We start from the raw sequence: 23,863 nt of genomic DNA on the forward strand, positions 1-23,863 counted from the left end.
AAAGGCCCTATATCTCGATCAAAAAATGTAGTAGTAGGCCAAATGTACTGAGACTTTTCTGTCAGTATAAGTCAAGTAGGCTATTCTGAGAAGTACATAAAGTATATTTCTGAGAAGTGCATAAAAAGTAGACTGAAAGTATACTTTCTTATTTTTTAGTTTTAAAAATAGTATACTAATAGCACACTTGATTAAACACACCTTTTTCGTAGGAGGATATAGACCTGAAGAGCAGTCAACCAGAACTATACACAAGTGTTTTCAAAGTATGTTTATGTTTTGTTCGTTTTTATTGGAAACCGTTGTATTATAAACCAGTCGAATGGTAATATACTCCATTGACCACTAGAGCATGCACATGGCACAAAACTACAGCTTCGCTTCCCTGCATGCGAGCTCTTTTTCATTAGACAGCTTCACTAAACAACAGACAAAATTACATGCATCCCTTCCAACATCCGATCACATTTTGGGCGTTAAATAGGAGTGTGAGCAATAGATAAACCAGTAAAAAAAATGCAGACCTCTCTCGCTTCCCCAGTGTCGCAGTGATGGTGGACTATGGGCATTTCCACGAATGCAGCTCTGCTCTGGCACTTGGAGCGGCGTGACCACCGCACGTCCCACTGACTCACGGGTCTGAGCAGATGTCTGGTCCAGAACCGATATCGGGCCACCTCCTCTGCAAACACAAATGGCTGGTCGTGTCGCGGGAATCTGGCGAGATTTGCACAGATTGAGCTGCAGAATTTTGCGCTCCGGAGAGAGGAGAATAGGATGCTTTTGCACACACGCGTCTGGAGGAATGCGGAGCACTAAACTCTCATCTTTAGCAATATTTCTACTTTTATTACACAGCACACAGGCTTCTGACGGTAAGGCGACATCTCATCTATCCTATACTAGCGTCTACTGTATTTCTCACGCGAGTCTTTGAGATTCAGCTCAAGGAAATGAGGTGAACAATGATTTTGTTGAAAAAAAAAAAAAAATAGCCAAGCTTGCTCATAAATTGATTTCTTTACATCCAAAATACATCGTATGGAACTTTTACACCAAGCATTAGAACATCTTTTTAAAATGTGGTTAAATGGTGGTAGATCTTACTTTTAGCTGTTTTAGATCTTCCTTTTTATTCTACCCATTTTTTAAGCCGTTGCGTTATCTATACCTCAATGTTTTCAAATAACCCATATGCTATTCATATTGTTAGTGTTTATAATTTGAGACTTTTTTGTATGCGCTACTCATTGCATGTGTCTAATAGGCAAAAAATGACAATACACTACTTTGGCTTGACTTTTGTGAACTGTATGTGTGATGTAATGTGATCAACCGCACGTGAGTGCCCAGCAGTAACGCAGGGAAGTGTGTAGGCGCGCGCTGATGGATACTGCAGCTCTACACGAGATTGCAGCACTCTATTGTCTTTAAAACACACCTAACATGCTTAAACCAGATCTGTTTCCTGACATAACGGAATATCATTACATGCATCATTTAACTGCATGAAATATCTATAACATACAAGCGTATCTAATCTTGGGACTATTCATGTTTTGAGATATGGCACAGTAGGCGCCATAAATCAACCAATGCAAAGGAGCATTACAACTGTCCACAGCAGCATGGGCTGATTTTAGATGCTGAGGTTTGCTGGTCCTGAAAATACAGGAAGAGCATCTGCAAATATCCTGTTGTTCTACATTGTGAATGAATGTGTTCTTTAGGTGGGGACCAAAAAGAATCGCCTACATGGTGTAGAGCAGCTAACAGTTTAATAATGGCTTAATATTAAACATGTCTAAATAAAAATACAGAAAGGTTGAAAATGCATTTAGCTTATAAAAAAAGTCCATTTAAGAGTGGATCTGCTTTAACTGGGCCACATTGAGTGAGATATCAGTGTTTGACCTGTTTGGATATTTCTTCCAAACATTTATAGGAGATACCAGGGTTGGTTGGTACAGGGTTCCAAACAGGGTTGTTTTGGGGTCATAATTTGATGCTGTCACACAAATGATCCCCTCTTGAACCACAATGATTTAATCAAGGCATTAAAAAGTCAAACCTGTCAAGGTAAAGACAAATGCTTATTTGATCAGTCAAAAACAAGCCATTTATATGTTTTTATAAGATTTGGAAACCTGTGATAAAATATGATATATGGATCAACTAATTTAAGAATAGATTGCAAATGTGGATTGATGGTATACTTGATTTGGGGTTGGTTAATTGGCATGTGGAGTATAACATAAGAATAATTCATAATTTGTTGTGGATCTAAACATTGATTTTTTTAAACATTTATTAATTAATTTATTAGTTTGTTTATTTATTATTATTTTTGTATTTAATTAAGTTGCAATTAAAAATGATGTCTTATCTTAAAGGGGTCATATGATGCTTTTTAATGTTTCCTTTTCCTTTACTTTGTAATGTATCTACACGTGCATGTATAAGATCTGCAAAGTTTCAGAGCTCATAGTCTCCCACAAAGGGATTTACTAACAGAGAACACTCATCCAGACTTGCCTAAAATGCCTCGATCAAAGTCCAGATATTACAGCAAACAGCTACGTTATAATGTGAAATATTAGCAAAATGCCCCCCCCCCAAAGGCATATGCAAAAATAAGTAACTTAAAGCTTCAGTTAATTGTAGTGTTGTCACCATGTTGCCTAGACAGTGTTTCGATGCGAAGGCACAATCCCTTTGTTTGGCCTTCTGAAAACTGTTAATTAGGAATCAGTGGTATACTCTTTCTGTCAACATCTCACTATGGGAAACGCCTCTTACTTGGCCATCCGTGAAGCCCTATGCAATCACGCCTATCAGGCCAGCAGCACTGGCCCAAAATGGCATCCTACAGTATATCTCTTCACTTGTGGCATCCAAGCTACAAGCTCTTTTTCAGTACATTTGTTAGTTTGGCAAGACTAAACTGTCCAAAAAAAGACAAGCTACCACTTGCCGTAGGGATTCAATAAAGCAAGAAGTGTAGTGAAATGCTTTTCCAAGCAAATAAAATAGATAAAAGGTTAACTTACCAGTTTAACATGGCATCTTCTATGAAATCTATTAAGTCCAGAGCACCTTTTTGCACTTGTCCAGGGGGATGTGGATTCTCTATTGCAGCTAGGGATCTGCATGTGGTATGCCTGGCATTTCTGGGTCCAGAGCATGCCAAAACAGATATTACAGACACCTGCCAGACAAGGGCAAGGAGGACGAGGAAGATCCGTTTGTTCCCCAAATGGAGTCTGTCCCCTGGTTACCCAACAGGGGTAGACAAATGGCAGATGGCAACAGGGTGTGAAACTCTGCATGAGGCTTGCCCTTCTGGCGGCGAACCGGTTGGTCATTGACTGGCCTTCAGCTGTTGCATGGATGGACCACTGTCATCCAGAGTCCCGGTGTATGGGTTTTCCTTGCTAGACATGGCGGGTTTGCAGGATATGGGCTGGTCTCACATGCTGCCTATGAGGCCTCGTTGGCAGGCCATCTGAACCCTCGTTCGGATTATCCTTAATTAATTAATCTTCAGATCTGACGGGGCATACTACGCGATCACTCTTCTTTTGGCTTACATCGCTGAGTTAGAGGAGGAGATGTTAGGGGCTTTGTCACAGGGAAAAGCTTGTCACTAAGCTGTAGATGGAAATCCACACCTTGACAGACCTAATTCTGCCTTTCCATGCTGCCTGGCACAGTCCACATTGGGGACTCTGGGACTGGCGCTGGTTGGTCAGAGAGTGCTTTGGCTGAATTTATCCACAATGGCAGTAAATCATAAGGCTGACTTCCTTGATCAGCCTGTAGACCCTAAAGGTCTGTTCCGGCCAGCTTTGGCTACAATGCAGCAGCGGTTCGAGGCAAAGAAGAGGGAAGCCTTCAGTTCGTTCATGCCTTGCAGAGCCCCCAAACCAATGCAACGACAGGCAACACGTCGTCCTGCTTTTACACAAGTGGGAGCAGCAGGAGGACAATCATTTTGGCAGGGCCCGAGGAGGGGAAATAGATCCTCACAGGGGGAAAATGTTAAGACTTTTTATGACCAGGAAAAACAACCTCCCTCCTGGCAATGAAAGTCCTGCGCTCAGGCGGCAGAGGCCCCGCCCCTATCCCCTTTTATTGCGCGGGACAGAAAGAAACAGCCGATATTTCAAAGAGATAATGCAAAAGTTTGGGAGAGGATTTTCTCCTTCTCAAAGAAGCAGGTGGTACCAGAAGAGGGATCAAAGAAGGTGGTCTTCAGATAGTATTTTTTCATTCAAAAGAAAGCGTTAGATATACGCCTTATTCTGGACCTCATAGTTTTAAACAGATATCTGAGGAAATAAGTTCAGAATGCTGACACTCAAATCCCTGCTTCATTCTGTAGAGAGTTGAGATTGGTTCACCTCAATTGATCTAAATGATGCATATTTTCACATCCAGATCAATCCCCAGCACAGAGAATATCTGAGGTTTGATTCAAAGGCAAGATGCATGAGTTTAGTCTTCTCCCATTTGGCCTTTCTCTAGCACCCCGCATTTTCACGAAATGTGTGGAAGTGGCATTGATACCATTGGGGCAAAAGGAAAGGCAAAAGATACCGTTCCTTTCCTCATTACCGGATATTCTTACCTTCCTTCAGGAGATACTAGATGAAGGGTAGGCCTTCTCTACGATCAAAGTGTAGCTGGCGGCCATTTCATCATGTAACATGGGATTTAATGGTGAAATGGTTGGTAAGCATCCTATCGTAAGTACATTCTTGAGGGGTGTGTGCCATCTGAGACCAGTTCTCTCAGACCTATTTTACCAGCATGGGATCTGTGCTTGGTACTGAAAGCACTCAAGGAACCCCCGTTTGAACCTTTGAGGAAGCAGGTATGAAGATTGCTTCATACAAGACAGTTGTACTGATTGCTCTGACCTCTATGAAGCAGGTTGGAGAATTACATGCATTTTCAGTTAACCCTGCATGTATTAGGTTCATCCTAATTTTTTTCCAGGGTCATCTTGTGCTAGCATTTATGCCCAAGATAACCAAGCCTGGCTATTCATGTATGGAAGTTGAGGTTCAAGCCCTTTACCCTCCTCTGTCAAAATATCCAGGGGAGGAAAATTGGCAGCACTTATGTCAAGTGAGGGCATTGCGGATATATCTGGATAGGACACAAAATTTGAAACGATCTGAAAGTCTCTTTGTGGGATTTGCAAACCCTATATATATATATATATGGTTATGGTTGTAACTTCGGTTCTCTGAGGGAGATGAGTGAGATATGTCATCAGAAGGCCCATTATTCTGCTTGGAAGAGCTGTAAAATATGCTATTTTGGGCCAGCACTGCTGTTTATATAGGTTGGGGAGGGGCTTCCCGGGAGCGCTGGCCTGATAGGCGAGATTACATAGGGCTTCACGGATGGGCATGCAAGAGGCCTTTCCCACAGTGAGATGTTTCACTTATATCCCTCAGAGAACCAAGGTTACAACCATAACTAAACGTTATCATTTTTCCTGAGCAGTACACTCCAAAAGTTTGCTTGGTAAAAACAAAAAACAAACAAAAAAACAAACAAACAGCAGTCCACTCCAAACGTTTGCTTGGTAAAAAAACAAAAAACAAACAAACAAACAAACAAACAAAACACTTTTTCACCGTGAAACTTTCTGCTCAAGTTGTCCTTGCAAAGTTGGTTCAGATCGATCCGGGGTGCGTTTCCCATACAATGATGTAATTCGCTGATTAACTACCATAGTAAAATGCATCGTTGGAGAAACTAACCAACTGGTCACTACTAATTTTCAAAACTGTAGTAACATGGTTACTACAGTTGTAGCATGTACAGCATGTAGTAAAATAATAAAAGAATTTTTTCTTTTATTATTATTTTTTATTTATTTTCTTATGTAATTCTTTATTGAAGATGTATATAAACATAGGTAAATATGTATGTTGGTTTTGTTTTTTTGGTGTGTAGAGACAAATAGATCAAAATGTTCGGTCAACCGGTTAATTAGCTAATTAATTATTAAAACGTAGTGGAGATGGGGTAGGATTGAATAAGCTTATGCTTCTTCCTACTCCTTTTCGGACATGTATAAGTTATTTTTTTTTTTTTTTTGTTATTAATTATTTTTTGTTATTAATTGTTAGTATGATTGTATTTTTTTTTTCTTTTATTGTTTTTTTGTTGGTTTTTTTTTTTCTACATGTTCAAATAAAAACTTTTCATTCATTCATTCATGGTCGCACCTAAATGCCATTTTAAACCCAGATTTGTGCTAGCAATAAACATTTAATTAACATCAAAATTAAACATTTATGAAATAAAAAAGAGAGCTGTAACAGAGACAGAAAAAAGTGGTAAAGTATGACATTAGATTATCAAATAATAAATGCTGATAATGAACAATCTCTGACAAACAAAATCTGTCAAGAATATGTACCATTCATATTTTACCCCCAAGACAACTTAAAGAAAATTAAAAGCTTAAATGAAAATCAAAAGATAACAAATGTGTTTTTGTCTTGTTTCGTTCTAAAAAGATTTAGTGGGTTAACAGCTTTTAGCTGATTACCTCTCTAGGTAGGACCCTAGCATAAAAATCATAATTAGTCCAACCAGTGTGTTCCAGTCCCAAAGCAACGACTTTTGTGAATTGATTATTTTAGTGAATCAGAAACATATCTGCAAACAGTGTGGTCAGAGGTAATCCTTTCCCGCTGCAGAACACTTTCACTGTTACAGTATAACTAATACAATTATTTGAAATTAAAACAATGCTTGTATACTATACACAAAGTTATATACTATATACAAGTTATACTATATACGTTTTTATGAACATGAAACTTTATAGTACACAAGCACCAATGGGGTTTGAATGAAACCAGTGAGACTGACCTTGAGCTCAGAGAGAGTACTGCCTAGATTAATTTCTATCAAAGCAACACATGCATTTCTATATTGATGTTCATCCCATAAGGCTGTCTCCCCTTTTGAACTGTCAAACCTCTCCACAGACTTTTATAAACAGCACACTATCCCCCTGGTCACCGCAGGGGTAAATCAGGCTACGCTACTAGTCCCTGTGGCTTAGGAATGCTTATCTTTCCCAATATATTTATGTAACCCCAATGTGCTGATGTACAATGCCTCTCTTAAAATTCTAACTTTGCCCTTTCACGTAATGGAGATAAACTGACAGATTGTTGATACTGTTGCTGACAGAAAAGCAACAGTAGTGATACATCTATATTATTGTGGAGGACTGGTGCAATAAGCTGTGGCTGAATAGGACAGAGATCTAAAATACTATTATTAAAAGGCTAGAAAATGACATTTAGTGATAGACTGATATTTCAGCCTGCTAGATGATAACCATGTCTGCTTTACAGATATTATACATACATATTTTCAGACATTTTTGCTTCTCAAGAATGTTTAGATATTTTCCTCATAGATAGATAGATAGAGAGAGAGAGAGAGAGAGAGAGAGAGAGAGAGCAATGTAAACTCCCAGGTTGTATGAAAGCACCAATTTTTAGTGTACCTAGATTGAAGGCAGATTCTCATTGGATTACTAACAGTTTCTGCTCAACACGTGTGGAGAATGTGGAGAATGTTGCTTTGAAATGGGATTATCTGTGACAATTTAAAGTGATTACAGAGTGTTTGGTACGCTCATTTTTATTCTCAGGGAAGAGTGCCGGATATATTTCTGCATGTACCTTTTTTTTCTCGACTCTATGAAGCCAATTTCCTTTGGTCCTTTGTGAAGTCCTTACAGGAGGAGCAAGTTTAATTGCTTTTCATGGGCAGGCAAAAAAGCTTCATGGGATTAGATGAAATGTAGCCCATCTATCTGTCTTGTTGGCATTCTTATCCATGAAAGGAGGAGCGAGCTGGATGTGCTGGTATACAGTGGAGGTGTTAGTGTTTGGGTGTGAGAGATGCAGATGGTCGCTCATCTCCACTTTCTTTCTCTGTGCGTGTCTTGCTTTGCCACTGTTTATTATTTTATTAAATAGGATTGGCCAGTAGAGCCTCAATCTCTGTTATGACAGGTTGTGGAACCTATATCACTATGCAAACTAATGCATTTATTAGAGATAGGGTGACAGAAGGATCCACAATTTAATGGAATTATATTTGTTACTGAAAAATGCAAATTAATCAATGTTTTCAGGATATATCACAGGGTTGTGTTATTGTACGTCATGCAGATACTTAAAGGCACAGTCCACCCAGAAATTAAACGGTCGGTCAGTATAGGCCGGTCAATCGCTAGGACCCACTTCTCAATACTTTTCTCAAACTCTTCCCACAGTTCTCCTAACCAACTTTCAGCTTGGCACAGCAGTTAATTTCACATTCAAAATGCACTAAAACACTCAATGACCTAAAAAACACTAACAGGTAGCATTATATAATGTTTTCTTTTGTTAAATATTTTTAGGAAACAAGTTGTGCGGGACTTTATTTGGATGGGCACACCATGCGGGCAATCACATGGGAGGACAGACTAGGATCATACCATTATGTGAAAGGAAGGGGGACACATGCTCCGAAGATAGCGAGTGTAGTGCCTTTTTACAGTCTATGGTGTTGTGGTAGGCTACAGGCCAGGTAGCCTACACAGAGCGACAAAGAGAGGTGGGGGAGCCGGATTTAAATGCGAATGTTAAGATTTTTGCCTTTATTTATTTGATTTGTTTGCTGTGGTTCTGTTCAATTGTTCAATTAGAAAGGTTAGGCTAATTAGGCTAAAATAGAAAGCTCCATGTGATACTAAATGAAGAGCCATTTGGGAGCCATAAGAGACTTCCCATCACTAGTAGGGATGGGCGATAAAACGATAACGATAATTATCGCGATATAATTTTTCTCGATAAAACGATATCAAGAGGTCGATAAATGTTCGATAATGTGTATGCGCCAAAAGCGGAACGAAACTCATTTGAACCGCGCGCGCCACACGGACCGTTTATCCGCTCGGCTCAAAGTCCAAATGGCAACGCGAGCTCACTAGAGCAGACGCGTTTACTCTGATCGTCTCGCTCACGAGATCCAGTGAGAAGCGCTTAAGTTCAGCAAAGAACACAAATGTCCAGTTTAAATCAGTTTAAAGGCAGATGAAACACCGCTGGCAAACAGGAGAAACACTGCGCAGCGAAACAGTCAGAATCTGAATTGATACTGAATCCATTTAGCCTACCATGGATTTACTGTAACGTTAGCCTAGTAATATTAACTGCACCATGAAATGTGGGATATACATATTGAATTGTATAATATTATTAATGTAGACAATGTATTAAATGACTAATGGAATATAATTACAGTATTTAATAATGTATTTAACTGTTAGGCTACTGTTTTTCATACAAATACCATATAAACCATAAAGTTACATTTTGCCATGATAGTGAGGTGCTATAGGCTGTACCTGGCTTTATCTGTGGTTATCATGATCTAAATGCATGATACTGGATGACCAATGGTTAATTTTAATAAAACTCAAACAGTCAGAATATTACATTTTACCAAATAAAAATGTGGTCCTTAAATTTAAAAAACAAACAGATGTTACTGTTTTTGTTAATGAACATAAATTTAACATAGTAGCATTAGCTTGAGTTAGGATGTAGATTTACTGTCAACTCACTGTCAAATATGCATTTCATGACAAAACATGTAATTTGAATATTGCAGCCTGCACTGCAAACTGTGCTGAATAAATATTTTTCTTTTCAGATATTTATTTTGTTAAGGAAAAATGACAAATGTTTGAATGTTCTACCTCAGATTTTTAAAACCACAACGCTCTGGTTTATACAACTTTCACTTAGGAGCAAAAATCTGCCTTTAAACTTGAAAGAAATAAAGATTTGACATTTATCGTGATAATTATCGATATCGACTGATATAAAAAAAAATATCGTGATACATTTTTTTGGCCATATCGCCCAGCCCTAATCACTAGTATGTGTCACGGGTGCTGCTGGCAGGAAGCGCACGGAGACGAAGATTCAAACAAAATAGTCTTTAATCCAAATATATACAAAAGGAGAACTCAGGGAAGCAGAATGGACACCAACTGAAAGAGAGAAGGAGTATAAATACTAGTTGATGAGATAATTAATAGGACACAGGTGAATGTAATGACTAAATAAATAAAAAAAACAGACTGAGGAAAACTAGGTTACAGGACAGAACCAAAAACACAATGGAGGGAACACAGAACATACATGTGACTGTATGTTACATTGTCCATGTTTACATAATAGTCAGAGCCCGTCTAGAGCCTGGCCACTCCCTTTTAAGTCCTATTGTACCGAATTTTGTTTGTAGTTCCACCAGAGTTCCACTAGGGGCGATCGCCCATTAGTGCAAAATGAATGGGAGTCTATGGAGCTAGACTGCTAAATGTGTCTCTTTCACCCGATTGCTGTTGAGAAATCTCAGATTTGATTGTAGGTTTTGCAAGTTCAACATGGGTTATAGGTCGAAAGTTGAATGAACGAGTACTTATGTCCTTTCAATTTCTTACAGGTTGTTGTTGTTGCCCATAACACGCTAGTATTCTGCTAATGAACGCTGGTTGTTCAGTGAAGGACTGATTACGACCAGAGATACCGCTTGATGGCATCGTGGCATCCGAAGCGGGACCAGAATGTTAAGAACTTTAGTTTTACAAAAACTCTTCTAGCACGTGTATTTACCTGTGTCAGCTGTCTCGAGAGAAAAGAAAGTGCAGAGCGCGAAAGCACCAAAGTGACTGAAGGATTGCCGTTAAGCAGTATCTCTGGTCGTACGATCTGTATGACATCATTGACATTTTAAAATACTTTTTAAAGCAAATAAGTGACTCTAAAAAATCTAACACCCAACAATGTGTAATTTCTTTGCATCTCGTTTCGAATACAACATTTAAATTACTAGACAAAAAATTATATCCTGAGAAAAGTGGATTTTGAGGTGTATAGCTCCATAGACCTCCATTCATTCGCCACTCGTCCTGTGAGCGCCCTCATATGGAACCAGAGTGGAACTGCAACCAGTTTAGAAGGCATACGTTTACTGAGAGTGGAAGTTCTCCCCTTATTAGACATTCTCTGTTATAGTGCAGAATTATTATAGTTTCTATATGTTTATAATATTATAAAAATAGTGCAGAATTATTATAGTTTCTATATTTTTATAATATTATAAATTATATTATAAATATATTATATATACTATATTATAATAACTAGCATTATAGTTATTTTACGAGAGGTTCTCTCGTACTGCGTAATATCTTACGCTAGGGGAAAACCTCTTTTCCTCGAGATATTGAAGCCAAATAATTATCCTTAATTTTGAATTATTGCAAAACGCGTTGCAGCAGCATACAGACATAGGCAGGCGGCTCAGCGTGCCTATTGGCTGTCCTGCGGCAACTGCAGCAGCCTATCGAGAGCGGCCCTTTGGTGACGGTCCAATGGGGGCGCTTTGCGCCCATCGTGTCACGCTCGCGCCCAATAAAAATAGCGTGGTCTAGCCCTATAAAGATAGCTCGATGGGCTGATCTCACTGATTTTTCATCTCTTCAGCGAAGCTCTGCATCGCTGGATCCTGAGTGAAGAAGCCGCGCCGTTGAAAAAGCCTTCTTCAGGACGAGCCATCTTCTGAAGCCGCTGGCCTCATCTCGCCGCCTTCAGTCGCCACTTCCTGCTACGCTATCCGGCGTCTATATCCTTTTACACTCTGCTCACTGTGTGTTCGCCCCCGCGACTCACTTACTAAAAGAGCTGCGTCTTTTTAAAGATGCCATCCTCATGTGCCGAGCCGCACTCAGCGACGGGGACCGCCTCATCTGCGTTTCCTGCCTGAGAGAGGATCATGTAGCACACGCTGACGGCGGCTGCCCTCACTGCGAGCTATTGCCTATGGTGACTCTGAGGACTCGCCTGGCATATTTCTCTGAGTCTGCACTCCCGCCCGCTGTAGTGCTGCGCCGTAAAGCGCCGTACTCAGTGGGTCCCCGAGCTTTCTCCAGCCTGTGAAAGCTCGCTGGTTCGCCCGCGAGTTTCACCAGCTTCACTCGAGTCGCTCACTGATGGACAACGGCCGCCGCGCGCCGCCGTTTTCGCCATTTATGACGAAGAGATAGCTGCATCTGTTGAGAAGGCCAGCTGAGCGGCTAGCTTTCTTTACTTTATAAGAAAGCTACCCCGCCCCCACCCCCCGTGGGCATGCGTCACCGGCGAAATAGGGAAAGAGTGTGTTTTAGTCCCGCCGAGGCCGGACAATCTCCATTTCTCAAACATTTCCCAGCTCCTCTTAGTTGAGCGGCTGAAAATGTCAATATTGCAGCAATGAGCCTGTTGTATAACACGCACACCTGCAACATATGCCGACACACTAAACTGTGACGCTCCCTTATCTGCTCGAGCTAATTTAAGCTTAAGTTGTTTCCCCCCTGTGGCTCAGTGGCGAAACACAAAGCTGTTCGTGCGGGAGACCCGTGTTCGATCCTGGCTCTTGCAGCAGTTAAAAAATTTAGTCTCGCCACGGTCAGACTTCCTTTTCGCTCGTTCAGTTCCAAGAAAATGCGACTGTTCCAGTGTAATTTGCAGTAAACAAGCCGGTACCATGGCCCGCTTGCCTGCACGCAAATGCCGTTTCCATGGCGACCCAGAAAAATCATAAGCAGTGTATTTTCTGGTATTCCGGCCACAGCCGATGGTGTTATGAGTGTAATAAAATGCCCACAGCCCAGTGTTCATTTCTACACACAAACACAGCCCGTCACGGTACAGGGCTCGCACAAATGAAATTGATGCATGTCAATTGTGCATTAAATGTAGTGAATGTGCCCACGACCCAGTGCCCACAAACACTACACACTACATGTACCATGGTTTCTGAAAAATGAAACCAACACACATACAGTCAGCTCAGGCCGACGGTGTTTTCCAGTGCAGTGAATGTGCACGCAAAGTCTTCCTAGCCCTTCTAGGAAAACGACGGTGTTCAAGTCTCGCCACGGCCAGACTTTCACCAAAACTTCACGCACGCTATTGCACGCTTCACGCAAACACAGCCCGCCACAATACAGGGCTTGCACAAGTAAAATCGACTCATGTCGATTGTGCATTAAATGTAGTGAACGTGCCCACGATTGTTTCTGTAAAAACGAAACCAACACAAATACAGTCAGTTCAGGCAGACAGTGTTTTTCAGTGCTGTGAATGTGCCCGCTACTCCGCGCCCACATTCACCCACAGACATGTTAAGCCCCACGGGGCTCGCCCCGCTTGCTCTCTCACAGCAAACTGCTATAATGAAAGCGAGCGCGGCCAAGCTGCCCGCCGTCACCGGCACTCAGGCAGACGGTGTTTTTCAGTGCTGTGAATGTGCCCGCCTCGTCGCGGCCACATTCACTCACAGACATGTTAAGCCCCACGGGGCTCGCCCCGCTCACTCTCACACAGCAAACTGCTATAATGAAAGCGAGCGCGGCCAGGCTGCCCGCCATTTCAGGCGCGCCCCCCGCCTCACTCACTGTAAACACAGTGCCCATGTTACAGCGCACGAAAGCTCCCGTGTCATCACTATGTTACGATCAGAGCCCAAAACCCATTCTACCCCTAGCCATTCACGCAAACGCGTGGGCACAGACAGCTCCCGGGGTTTCGAATTGGGTGCTGAACATTATAAAAAGAGGCTATTCGCTGCAGTTCGCTAAACGCCCTCGCCGCAGCACGGCGCGCGTCGAATCTACGGTGAAAACAGAAGTAGCACACCTACTTCGAGCCGAAATAGCGACCTTATTGAGCAAAGGGGCAATAGAGCCTTTATCTCAAGCTCAGAGCGAAGGGGGCCTGTACAGCAGATATTTTCTGGTACCGAAAAAAGACGGGGGTCTCAGACCCATTCTAGATCTAAGACAACTGAACAAAGCGCTTATGAAACGCCAGTTCAGAATGCTTACAACCAAGAAAATCCTCGCGCAGATTTGCCAAGGGGACTGGTTTATGTCGATAGATCTGAAGGACGCTTATTTCCAGATACAAATAGCGTTACGTCACAGGCGATTTTTGAGATTCGCCTTCGAGGGCCAGGCATATCAATACACAGTCCTACCATTCGACCTGTCTCTTGCACCCCGTACATTCACGAACGCGGCGCTCGCACCCCTGAAACTTCAGGGCATGCGAGTTTTGAACTACTTGGACGATTGGCTGATTCTAGCTTGATCTCAGTCAGAGCTCATAGAACACAGGACCGTGTTACTCGAACACCTCGAGAAACTGGGTCTCACAGTCAATTGGGCGAAAAGCTCGCTGGTCCCCAGTCAGAAAATAATTTTCCTGGGCACAGAGTTGAACTCCAGAGCGCAGAATAGACATTCAGCGCTCCACGAAATCCTTCCGCCGCGGCGCTTTAGTCACGCTCAGGAGGTTTCAGAGAATGCTGGGCTTGATGGCCTCAGCATCTTCAGTACTTCAGCTGGGCCTGCTTCACATGCGCCCGCTGCAGTTTTGTCTGCCCTGTCTGCCCTACCGGTTCATAATGAGGAGGAAAGCACAGGCCTCCTTTGCCTAGTAAGGGCATTAAAGGCCTACGTATCTCGCTCATCTGGTTTCAGACAGACTGAGCAGCTTTTCGTTTCGTTCAGCTGTCGCGCTAAGGGCCTAGCCGCTTCGAAACAGACCCTATCCAGATGGATAGTTGACACCATGGCAATGGCATACACTACAAAGGGACTTGAGTGCCCTTTAGGTGTTAGAGCACACTCCACCAGAGGCATGGCCTCATCGTGGGCGTGGTCTAGTGGGATCTCTTTACAAGATATCTGTATGGCGGCAGGCTGGGCTTCCCCGTCTACATTTTTAAGGTTTCATGACCTAGAAGTTCCCACTTTACAAGCCAAATTGCTGTCGGTTTAAAAGTCAAGTACCACCTGCCCCGTCGTTTCGGCGCAGAGTACTGCACTCGCTTGAGCACCGCTCAACGGGCTGTGAGTTTTTTCCCAAGGGAAAATAATGCCCGTACTATCACTCAGTACAGGCCGAAGTTTTTCTCTTCACCCTGACTGTGTGTGACACTATTATAATGTATAGCCTTTCTTGTGGCTAAATTATTTGAGAATGATGCTGCTAGCCTCTCTTCTCGGACTCTCTGTGAGTTCATGGTGATTATGCACTAAATGCGCCCCGGGCACTTGCCCCTTGGGACTTTGGTGTTGGATCCCTACATGCACGGCGTTTTGCATAGTGTTCCCCTAGCGTAAGATATTACGCAGTACGAGAGAACCTCTCGTAAGAGAACGTACTCGGTTACTAACGTAACCTCAGTTCTCTCTAGAAGAGGGAACGAGTACTGCGTATTTTGCCGTGCCTGCTACGCGCTGGTTCGCTTCGGTGATGAAAAACCAGTGAGATCAGCCCATCGAGCTATCTTTATAGGGCTAGACCACGCCCCTTTGGGTCACCAAAGGGCCGCTCTCGATAGGCTGCTGCAGTTGCCGCAGGACAGTCAATAGGCACGCTGAGCCGCCTGCCTATGTCTGTATGCTGCTGCAACGCGTTTTGCAATAATTCAAAATTAAGGATAATTTTTTGGCTTCAATATCTCGAGGAAAAGAGGTTTTCCCCTAGCGTAAGATATTACGCAGTACTCGTTCCCTCTTCTAGAGAGAACTGAGGTTACGTTAGTAACCGAGTACGTTTCCCCACATAATTGTAATTAAATTGAAAAACTAACACTTGTGTAGGTTTTCACCCTAGTGAAAAAAACCTACCAAAATGTATTTAAAATACATTTATTTCATACTAAGTGTATGTTAAAAACCTTTTAAATCTAGGGAGAATAAGGCGTGCAGCATTAAAATACTGGACGTGCACTGGAAAACATCTCAAACAAACCAGTCTAATTGAAGTATGGTGATCGTTTATTACAGTGAGAAACGAGATGTAAAGAATATCTCAGGATTATTATTTCACGAGTTCACACTTACAAATAAGTCAGATAGAATAAATGCATATTTGGCGTGCTGTCCGAGGAGAGGGCTCGGGGCTCGGTATACGGCCCGAACCCATAGTACTCCCCCGTTCCTGACTGTGGAAGAATGAGCCAGGAGTGAGGAGTCGGGGTGGTGGAGGGATGCTGAAACTGTCAAGGAATGTTAGGTGAGTTGACAGTGGATATTTATATATGCTTCCTCTCGTGCTGATAGGGTAGACATGTAATAGTTTGCTGACGAGTTGATTGGAATGATTTATTTGAACGTGCTCCTCCCGAACCTTGTTTATAAAACATCATTTCACGAGTTCACACTTACAAATAAGTCAGATAGAATAAATGCATATTTGGCGTGCTGTCCGAGGAGAGGGCTCCGGGCTCGGTATGCGGCCCGAACCCATAGTACTCCCCCAAAAACTGTGAAATAAAATGCAGGACAGCCGCCAGAATGATGCAGATGACCCCCCAAAAACTTGTGAAATGTAAAGCTTAAGATATCAGCTGCGGGAAGAGGTGGTTGCTGGGAGGTTTCTTTTAACGTAGGACGGGAGTAGGTTGACTTGGAGTTGGATGGGTGTGCCTCTTGGGTGGAAGGTTGTAAATGGTGCAGGGACGGAGGAGGATGGTATGGCTGATACGGTGGAAATAAGGTGGATGGAAAAGAAGGAGAAGACACCGCTGCGGCAGTGGATCGGACTTCTTTGGTAAACGGAACTCCTGCGGGAGAGGAGTGCACGACACTGCTGCGGCAGTGGACCAGACTTGCTTGAAATAATGGGGCTCCTGCCGGAGCAGAGTAGATGACACTGCTGCGGCAGTGGAGCAAGCTGGATGGAGTAACAGAGCTCCTGCGGGAGCGGGGTGCACGACACTGCTGCGGTAGTGGACCAAACTTGCTTTAGGTAACTGGAGCTCCTGCGGGAGCGGAGTAGATGGCACTGCTGCGGCAGTGGAGCAATCTGGATGGGGTAACAGAGCTCCTGCGGGAGCGGAGTAGATGACACTGCTGCGGCAGTGAAGCAAGTTGGATGGAGTAACGGAGCTCCTGCGGGAGCGGAGTGTACGACACTGCTGCGGCAGTGGACCAGACTTGCTTTAGGTTGGTGGAGCTCCTGCGGGAGCGAAGTAGATGGTACTGCTGCGGCAGTGGAGCAAGCTGGATGGAGTAACAGAGCTCCTGCGGGAGCGGAGTGCACGACACTGCTGCGGCAGTGGACCAGACTTGCTTTAAGTTAATGGAGCTCCTGCAGGAGCGGAGTAGATGGCACTGCTGCGGCAGTGGAGCAAGCTGGATGGAGTAACAGAGCTCCTGCGGGAGCGGAGTGTACGACACTGCTGCGGCAGTGGACCAGACTTGCTTTAGGTTGGTGGAGCTCCTGCGGGAGCGAAGTAGATGGTACTGCTGCGGCAGTGGAGCAAGCTGGATGGAGTAACAGAGCTTCTGCGGGAGAGGAGTGCACGACACTGCTGCGGCAGTGGACCAGACTTGCTTTAAGTTAATGGAGCTCCTGCGGGAGCGGAGTAGATGGCACTGCTGCGGCAGTGGAGCAAGCTGGATGGAGTAACAGAGCTCCTGCGGGAGCGGAGTGCACGACACTGCTGCGGCAGTGGACCAGACTTGCTTGAAATAATGGGGCTCCTGCGGGAGCGGAGTAGATGACACTGCTGAGGCAGTGGAGCAAGTTGGATGGAGTAATGGAGCTCCTGCGGGAGCGGGGTAGATGACACTGCTGCGGCAGTGGATCAGACTTTGGTCGAGTTAATGGAGTTCCTGCGGGGCGGAGTAGAGGGTGCTGCTGCAACGATAGATGGACTTGCCTTTGGCTTGCTTCCTGGGATCCTATGGTGGGTTGAGAGGAAGTTTAGCTGAGTAGGGATCGTTGGGCTTCTTTGGTATGGAGGTGGTTAGAACGGATGTAACTCTTAAAGGCCCCCGACGACCAGCGGCCGAGCTCTTGGATTTGCTGCTGGGAAAGGCCTTTTTGCGCAGCTGTGGTTGCTGCACCTATGCGGAATGAATGGCTGGAAAAATTATTTGCTGGGATGTTTGCTTGGAGTAAGATGGATTTGAGATGTTTTTAGAACCAGAAACGTGTAACGGGGCGATTGAAATCGTCGGTGAAGAGTGGGTCGGAAGGGGACTTGGTCTGAGAGTTTCTGAATTGTGAGTACGCGAAGAGAGTTTGGTATGGTTGGATTGGTGATTGGAGATTGAAGATGTATATGAAGTGGCCTTTTTTCATTTGGTCTGTCTTGCTTTGTTTGATGAAGTAAGAAATGGTTTCGTTGTCTAATACTGAAAGATCTGAGATTGTGGGATGGACTTTAGGGTTGAAGTTGGAGGTGATGGTGAGTTCTGAGCATCTGAGGAAACCGAAGAAAGCCAATATGAACATGGCATCCAGTGTGCGGGCGGTGTTGGTGGAGTAGTAGCCTCGGCGGAGGGTAGAGATACATTTGGTGAGTATGTCCAAGGTTATTGGTTGTCTGGCATCTGGACGGGTTGGTTGGGTTTTTTGGATGCCTTTGATAAGCATTGATGTCTGGGAATTTGCTATGTCTGCGGAGGGTGAACCAAAAAGGAGTTTGTGGAAGAATTGGATTCCGCTTAGATAGCCCTTGATGGAGCGGGCTTTGAGGTTCTTGGTGCTGTCCAGATAGGATATAAATGAAGTGATGTTGAGCAGAGAAAAACTGGGAAAAGGCTGGTTGAATGTGAAGTGGAAAGACTTAAAACACTTCCATGCGGTTAGGTAGGATTGGAGGGTGCTGGGTGAAACGGCTTGTAGAATGGAGTTAAGAGAGGCATCTAGAAGTGGTTTCAATGGATGGTTTATGGGAATATTAACTCTGAATAGTGAGGTACTGGGGTTGGGCATGGGTCCGCCTCTGGTGCCAACAGCCTGAATTTCTGGAAAGCAAAACGAGAGAGAGAGTCAGCTATTTGATTTTTGGACCCAGGAACATGTTTTGCAGTTAAGATGAACTGGTCGCAAGCTGCGATCCAAATGAGGCGTCTTAGGAGAGGCATTAAAGCGGGGGAATTTGAGCGGCCTTTGTTGATGCAATGCACGGTTGCTTCATTATCACAGTGTACCATGATGCTGTTAGTCGACCATTCTTTGCCCCACAAGAAGGCTGCTACCACTAAAGGATACAACTCGAATAATGCTGAGGATGTTAGTGATTGTGGTAAATCTAACAACTGGGCTGGCCATGTAGACGCGAACCAACGACCTTGGTAGAAACCTCCGAAACCAACGGAAGGAGCTGCATCTGTGAACAGTTGGATATCCGTAGGGAGAGAAATCAGATTATTATAGAAAAAAGACAGGCCGTTCCATTGTTTAAGGAATGTTATCCATAAACTGAGCTCGTTGCTACATGAAGTAGTTAGGGAGATTTGGTCCTCTAGCTCGTGAACTGATGATGCAAGGAAGAGGAGATGTGAGATGAAAGGGCGACCTTGTGGGATAATGCGCATCGCAAAGTTTAAATGGCCGAGCAGAGATAGAAGCTCTCGTTTAGAGCAATTTGGATTTTCTAGAAGGGTGGATGCGACCAGAATAATCCTGTCGATTTGTTCCTTGGGTAGTGAGGCCTGGAAGTTGATTGTGTCCAATTTAATGCCCAGGAATTCGATGGATGTGGCTGGACCCATGGTTTTTTCTTGGGCGATTGGAATCCCGAGCTCATTGAAGACTTTTTGGACTGTGAGAAGATGTGCGACTGGGATGGATTCAGGCGGAGAGATGATCAGGAAATCGTCTAGCAAGTGGATTAGGTAGGGTATCGAGTAGTTATTGGAAAGAATCCAACAAATAGCCTCTGATAGCATGTCGAAAATTTTGGGGCTACTTTTGCAGCCGAAAGTTAAACGGACAGAAAAAGAAAATTTTCCTTGCCATCGTACGCCGAACAAATGCCACGAATCCGGGTGGATGGGCATCACTTTAAAGGCAGAGGTGATGTCAACTTTAGCAAGCCAAGCGCCGTAACCTGCGTCTTTAATCAATGTTATGGCTTGATTAATGGTGTGGTAATGAAGAGAAAATTGTTCGAACGAGATGAGGCTGTTAATGCTTGGAAACGGAGAATTATGGGGGGCTGAAAGATCGATTATAAGGCGTTTTTTGCCTGAAAATTTCCTGGTGGCCACTCCGATTGGGCTGATACGGAAATGTTCAAAAGGAGGAATGTCAAAAGGACCAATCATAAAGCCCGATTCGATTTCTTTTTTAATCAGGGTGTCGACTGTGTCAGGTTCGGCGAAAGCAGATTGGAGATAATCACATATGATACTCTGTGTGGGGAGGCTTTCGACGCCCGGATTAAAGCCATGCTCGAGACCAGACAGTAAATAGTCCTTAAAATCAGTGTTAGGGTGGTGGGATAATTCAGAAGACAGACAGGAAAAATTCACGGGAGTCGATAAGTAGTTTTTTGAATCTTTATTTACAGACCTTTTGACAGGGCATATAGTGCGCGCGTGCGCGCCGCCACAGTAGCTGCAAATATGTAAAAAACGGCAGCGTTGCCTTAGGCAACGCCCCGCATTGAAATTATTGCAGGCTTGGTTGTTGGATGGGAATGAGATTTTTCTTCTTTGGGAATCCGTAGCTGAGTCGTTGGGATTAAAGTTTGCTGGTCGCGGGACATAACTGGTTGATTTTCCAGCTGATGAATCTGGGCGGGGAGGATTTTCGGGGTTAATCAAAGGACAAGCTGTGGTGGAATGAGAGACAGATCTGCAAACTGCGCAGGATATGTTGCGGCAGCCTAAGAACACTCTGTTGTGTAGCTCTGTGTCAAGGGCTCCCCAGTAAGGGCACTGGTTCCACTGAGCTACACGGACGGCGCATTTTGCTGAGAACAATTTGTGGTAAGTGTAAAAATGTGTTCCTCCATATGACAACGCGAGCTCTGCAATTATCGCGAGATAGTCGTTCAGTTCTCGTCTTCTGTGGGGGATTGGGGTGCAAATGATTTCGCTATACCGGCTGAAAGCAATTGCGAATTCGGAAAATGACAGGATGCGGGATGAATTGTGAACTGGGTTTTTCAGGGTGACTGCAAAATCGCCGCAATCGATTTGCCTATTTGAAGGGAGGATAGATAGAAGAGAGGATAAATCAATATCCGCACCTGTGAGTATCTGGGCTCTGATGTTGTTGGTCACGGGGGGCGGTTCCATAGCTGTAGCGTTTGGCGGGATGGGCATCGGCGTTGCGGAAAATAGGGTGAAAGAAGAATGGTTTTGGGGAAAAGTATTAGGAGGGAAAAAGCCCGGGACCGAAGCCGTTTGTGGAGGCAACCTCACACTTGGGTCGGTCCCTAAAGCTTGGGGGGGAGCTGGAAAAGTTGGGAAAGAAGAGAGCTGGAGAGGTATGAAGTGTGAGTGGGCCTGCGGCTCTAGCTGAGGCAACCTCTCGCTAGAGACTGACGGTGGGACTGCAGGCCAGGGACAGGAAAAAGGGTTGGAAAAGGTTACGGGAGGATGGTGGGGTGGTTGGGCTTGAAGCGTTGGCATACTCACGTTTAAAGAGCGGCCTGTTTCGCATGAAACTGGCAAAGTGGCGTGAGGTGCGGTGCTGGAAAACGCCACGGTCTGTAGCTCAGCAGAGCGGAGAGAGGAGTGGGGCCTGGCGGCGGCGGAATCTGGGGCGCGGCCCAGGCTAGCTGAAGGCCTGCTGTGGCCTGGCGCTCGCGTAGAACTGGGCCCTGCGGCGTCGGGAGAAGGAGTTTTCTGAAAATGTGAGTTTGATGTTTTGTTACTTGCCTTTTTTGCTGTTTTTGAAGGTGGAGTGGATTTCGGAGAAGGGAAAGCTGCCTGGAGAGAAACATACAAGTTGTACAGTTGTGATTTGTTCATCCTCCTATAAAAATGAACGTCAGTGCTGATTAGCGCTTGTCTCAGCCCCAGCACTGTCCATTTCTCGATTGCCGGAATATTGGGTTGTGCTGAGGTGTAGGAGGAAGCTGGAGATGGTGGAGGTCTTGATGGTGGAGGTGAGGGCAAACCACGGCGCCTCGGGGTACGAGAGGCGGCTCGACTAGGCCGGCGGCCGCGCCGTGAAGCTGGAGGTTCGGGAGCGGTATCCTGTTGAGCATGGGAACTCGTAGCGGTGATAGGGAGCTGAGATGGAGCCTGGCTGATGAAGGAGTCGTCATCGGAAGGGTAGAGTTCGATCTCTGACATTGTGGCAAAAGGGCGGGACCAAATGCTGAAACTGTCAAGGAATGTTAGGTGAGTTGACAGTGGATATTTATATATGCTTCCTCTCGTGCTGATAGGGTAGACATGTAATAGTTTGGTGACGAGTTGATTGGAATGATTTATTTGAACGTGCTCCTCCCGAACCTTGTTTATAAAACATCATTTACATAAAATATACAATTTATATACAAATCATAACCAAGGAAAATGTTCAAAAGAAAGAGGTAAAGAGAAAAGAACTAGACAGTGCCAAATCAAAGAAAGAAGCAAAACCAAAACCAATCTTACTAGATATACTGTAAACAAAACAAATTTATAACCTGACTAAGTTAACATTCATCAAAAACAAAAGAAATCTTCAGCGTCAAAGACGCCCTAAATAAACTACTCTGACTACAAAACGAAAAAAACAAAGGATGGCACGTGTCGCTAAACTAGTGTTATATACACAATTGACAACTCGGTGTAGCACATGTATATCACGTGATATCTCACCTGTTCTTTTCTCTTCCCTGTTTAATAACAACCAGAACAACGGTGAAATACTCAGAGAAAAGACGACCCAAATGGGCCTCTATTATAGCCTGGGAAAACCCAGACAACTTCCGGCAAATTTAGATTTGCTCTGAAAGTTAGTCTGGCAAAGAGCTCATTCAAGCCCATTTCCAATCCGTCGAAATCGAGGCACCAATTAGAAACGTTGGGGCGGGCTTTACACGATGACGACAGCGCTGGGATTTTGGAGCAGATTTTGTAGCCTACATTACAAAGATGGATGCCGCCGTCGAACATCACTCGTTCGAATCAGCTATCGCGTCTGTTTTAAATGATTTGAACGATTCCTTTTTGTTAAAAACCGAGCAAAGAACAACACTCGGAGATGTTTCTCCGCCGCTCTGCATACGTCATCTCCTTCATCTCTCTGATTGGTTTTAGGTCTATCCGCGACGTCCGTTGGTGACGCCCCTCTGGAAATGATTTGTCTATGACGCTTTGCCAGACCATAACTCAGTTACAACCGAGAATGGTCTGGTTTTAACCAGGCTACCTCCATTACCAAGTTCTCAAAGAACACTGTGTTTCTCAAGACATTAACATGGTAAAGGGCAAACATGTATCACAGACAGATCAAGTGATGGAACATCTTTCACATAGCGCGCCCTCATTGGCGGAGCCGCGTTGCATCATCACCTAGCATTTCGATGACTGGCAGATGGATGAACCAATCAGGTAGCCGCATCGTTCTATTAGAAGTGAAAGTAAAGAGAAAAAACAACAACAACAACCCCAGACAAATAATAACATAGGAGGTAACAGTGTACTACAAATCTATTAACATATTTACTGACATATCATGCCAGGTGATTTACTGAGGTTTGCGCTTGTCAATTTACTGGTATTTGTATGAAGGTAAAATGATCCCATAAAGAATCGCATGCGCAGGGTAAGATTTGTGAAAGTGTACAGAAGATTGCAAGGGTAATTGAAATTTGCATGCACAAGAGAATATTTGTAAAGGTGTAAATCGTCTTTCAAGTGTTAGAAAAAAATATTTGCAGCATTTTCCTGTTATTCGTAAGTGTAATTCATGTATTGTGAAACTGCAGCTTCATGCTAACGCAAAATAAATATGAT

General features: G+C 44.0%; 1 protein-coding gene across 1 annotated transcript in view; it reads left to right on the forward strand.

Moving 5' to 3' along the window:
* Positions 1 to 371: 371 nt before the first annotated feature.
* Positions 372 to 23,863, forward strand: part of kiaa1549lb (KIAA1549-like b) — a 221,877-nt gene continuing 198,385 nt past the window's right edge. The window contains exon 1 of the mRNA XM_056267890.1: positions 372 to 875. Within this exon, the coding sequence (XP_056123865.1) occupies positions 695 to 875 (181 nt within the window). The 5' untranslated portion in view covers positions 372 to 694. The remainder of the gene's footprint in view (positions 876 to 23,863) is intronic.

This window comes from Rhinichthys klamathensis, unplaced genomic scaffold (genome assembly GCF_029890125.1).
Source record: "Rhinichthys klamathensis goyatoka isolate OS25496 unplaced genomic scaffold, OSU_Roscu_1.1 h1tg000265l_1, whole genome shotgun sequence".
In the NCBI taxonomy this organism is placed as follows: domain Eukaryota; kingdom Metazoa; phylum Chordata; class Actinopteri; order Cypriniformes; family Leuciscidae; genus Rhinichthys; species Rhinichthys klamathensis.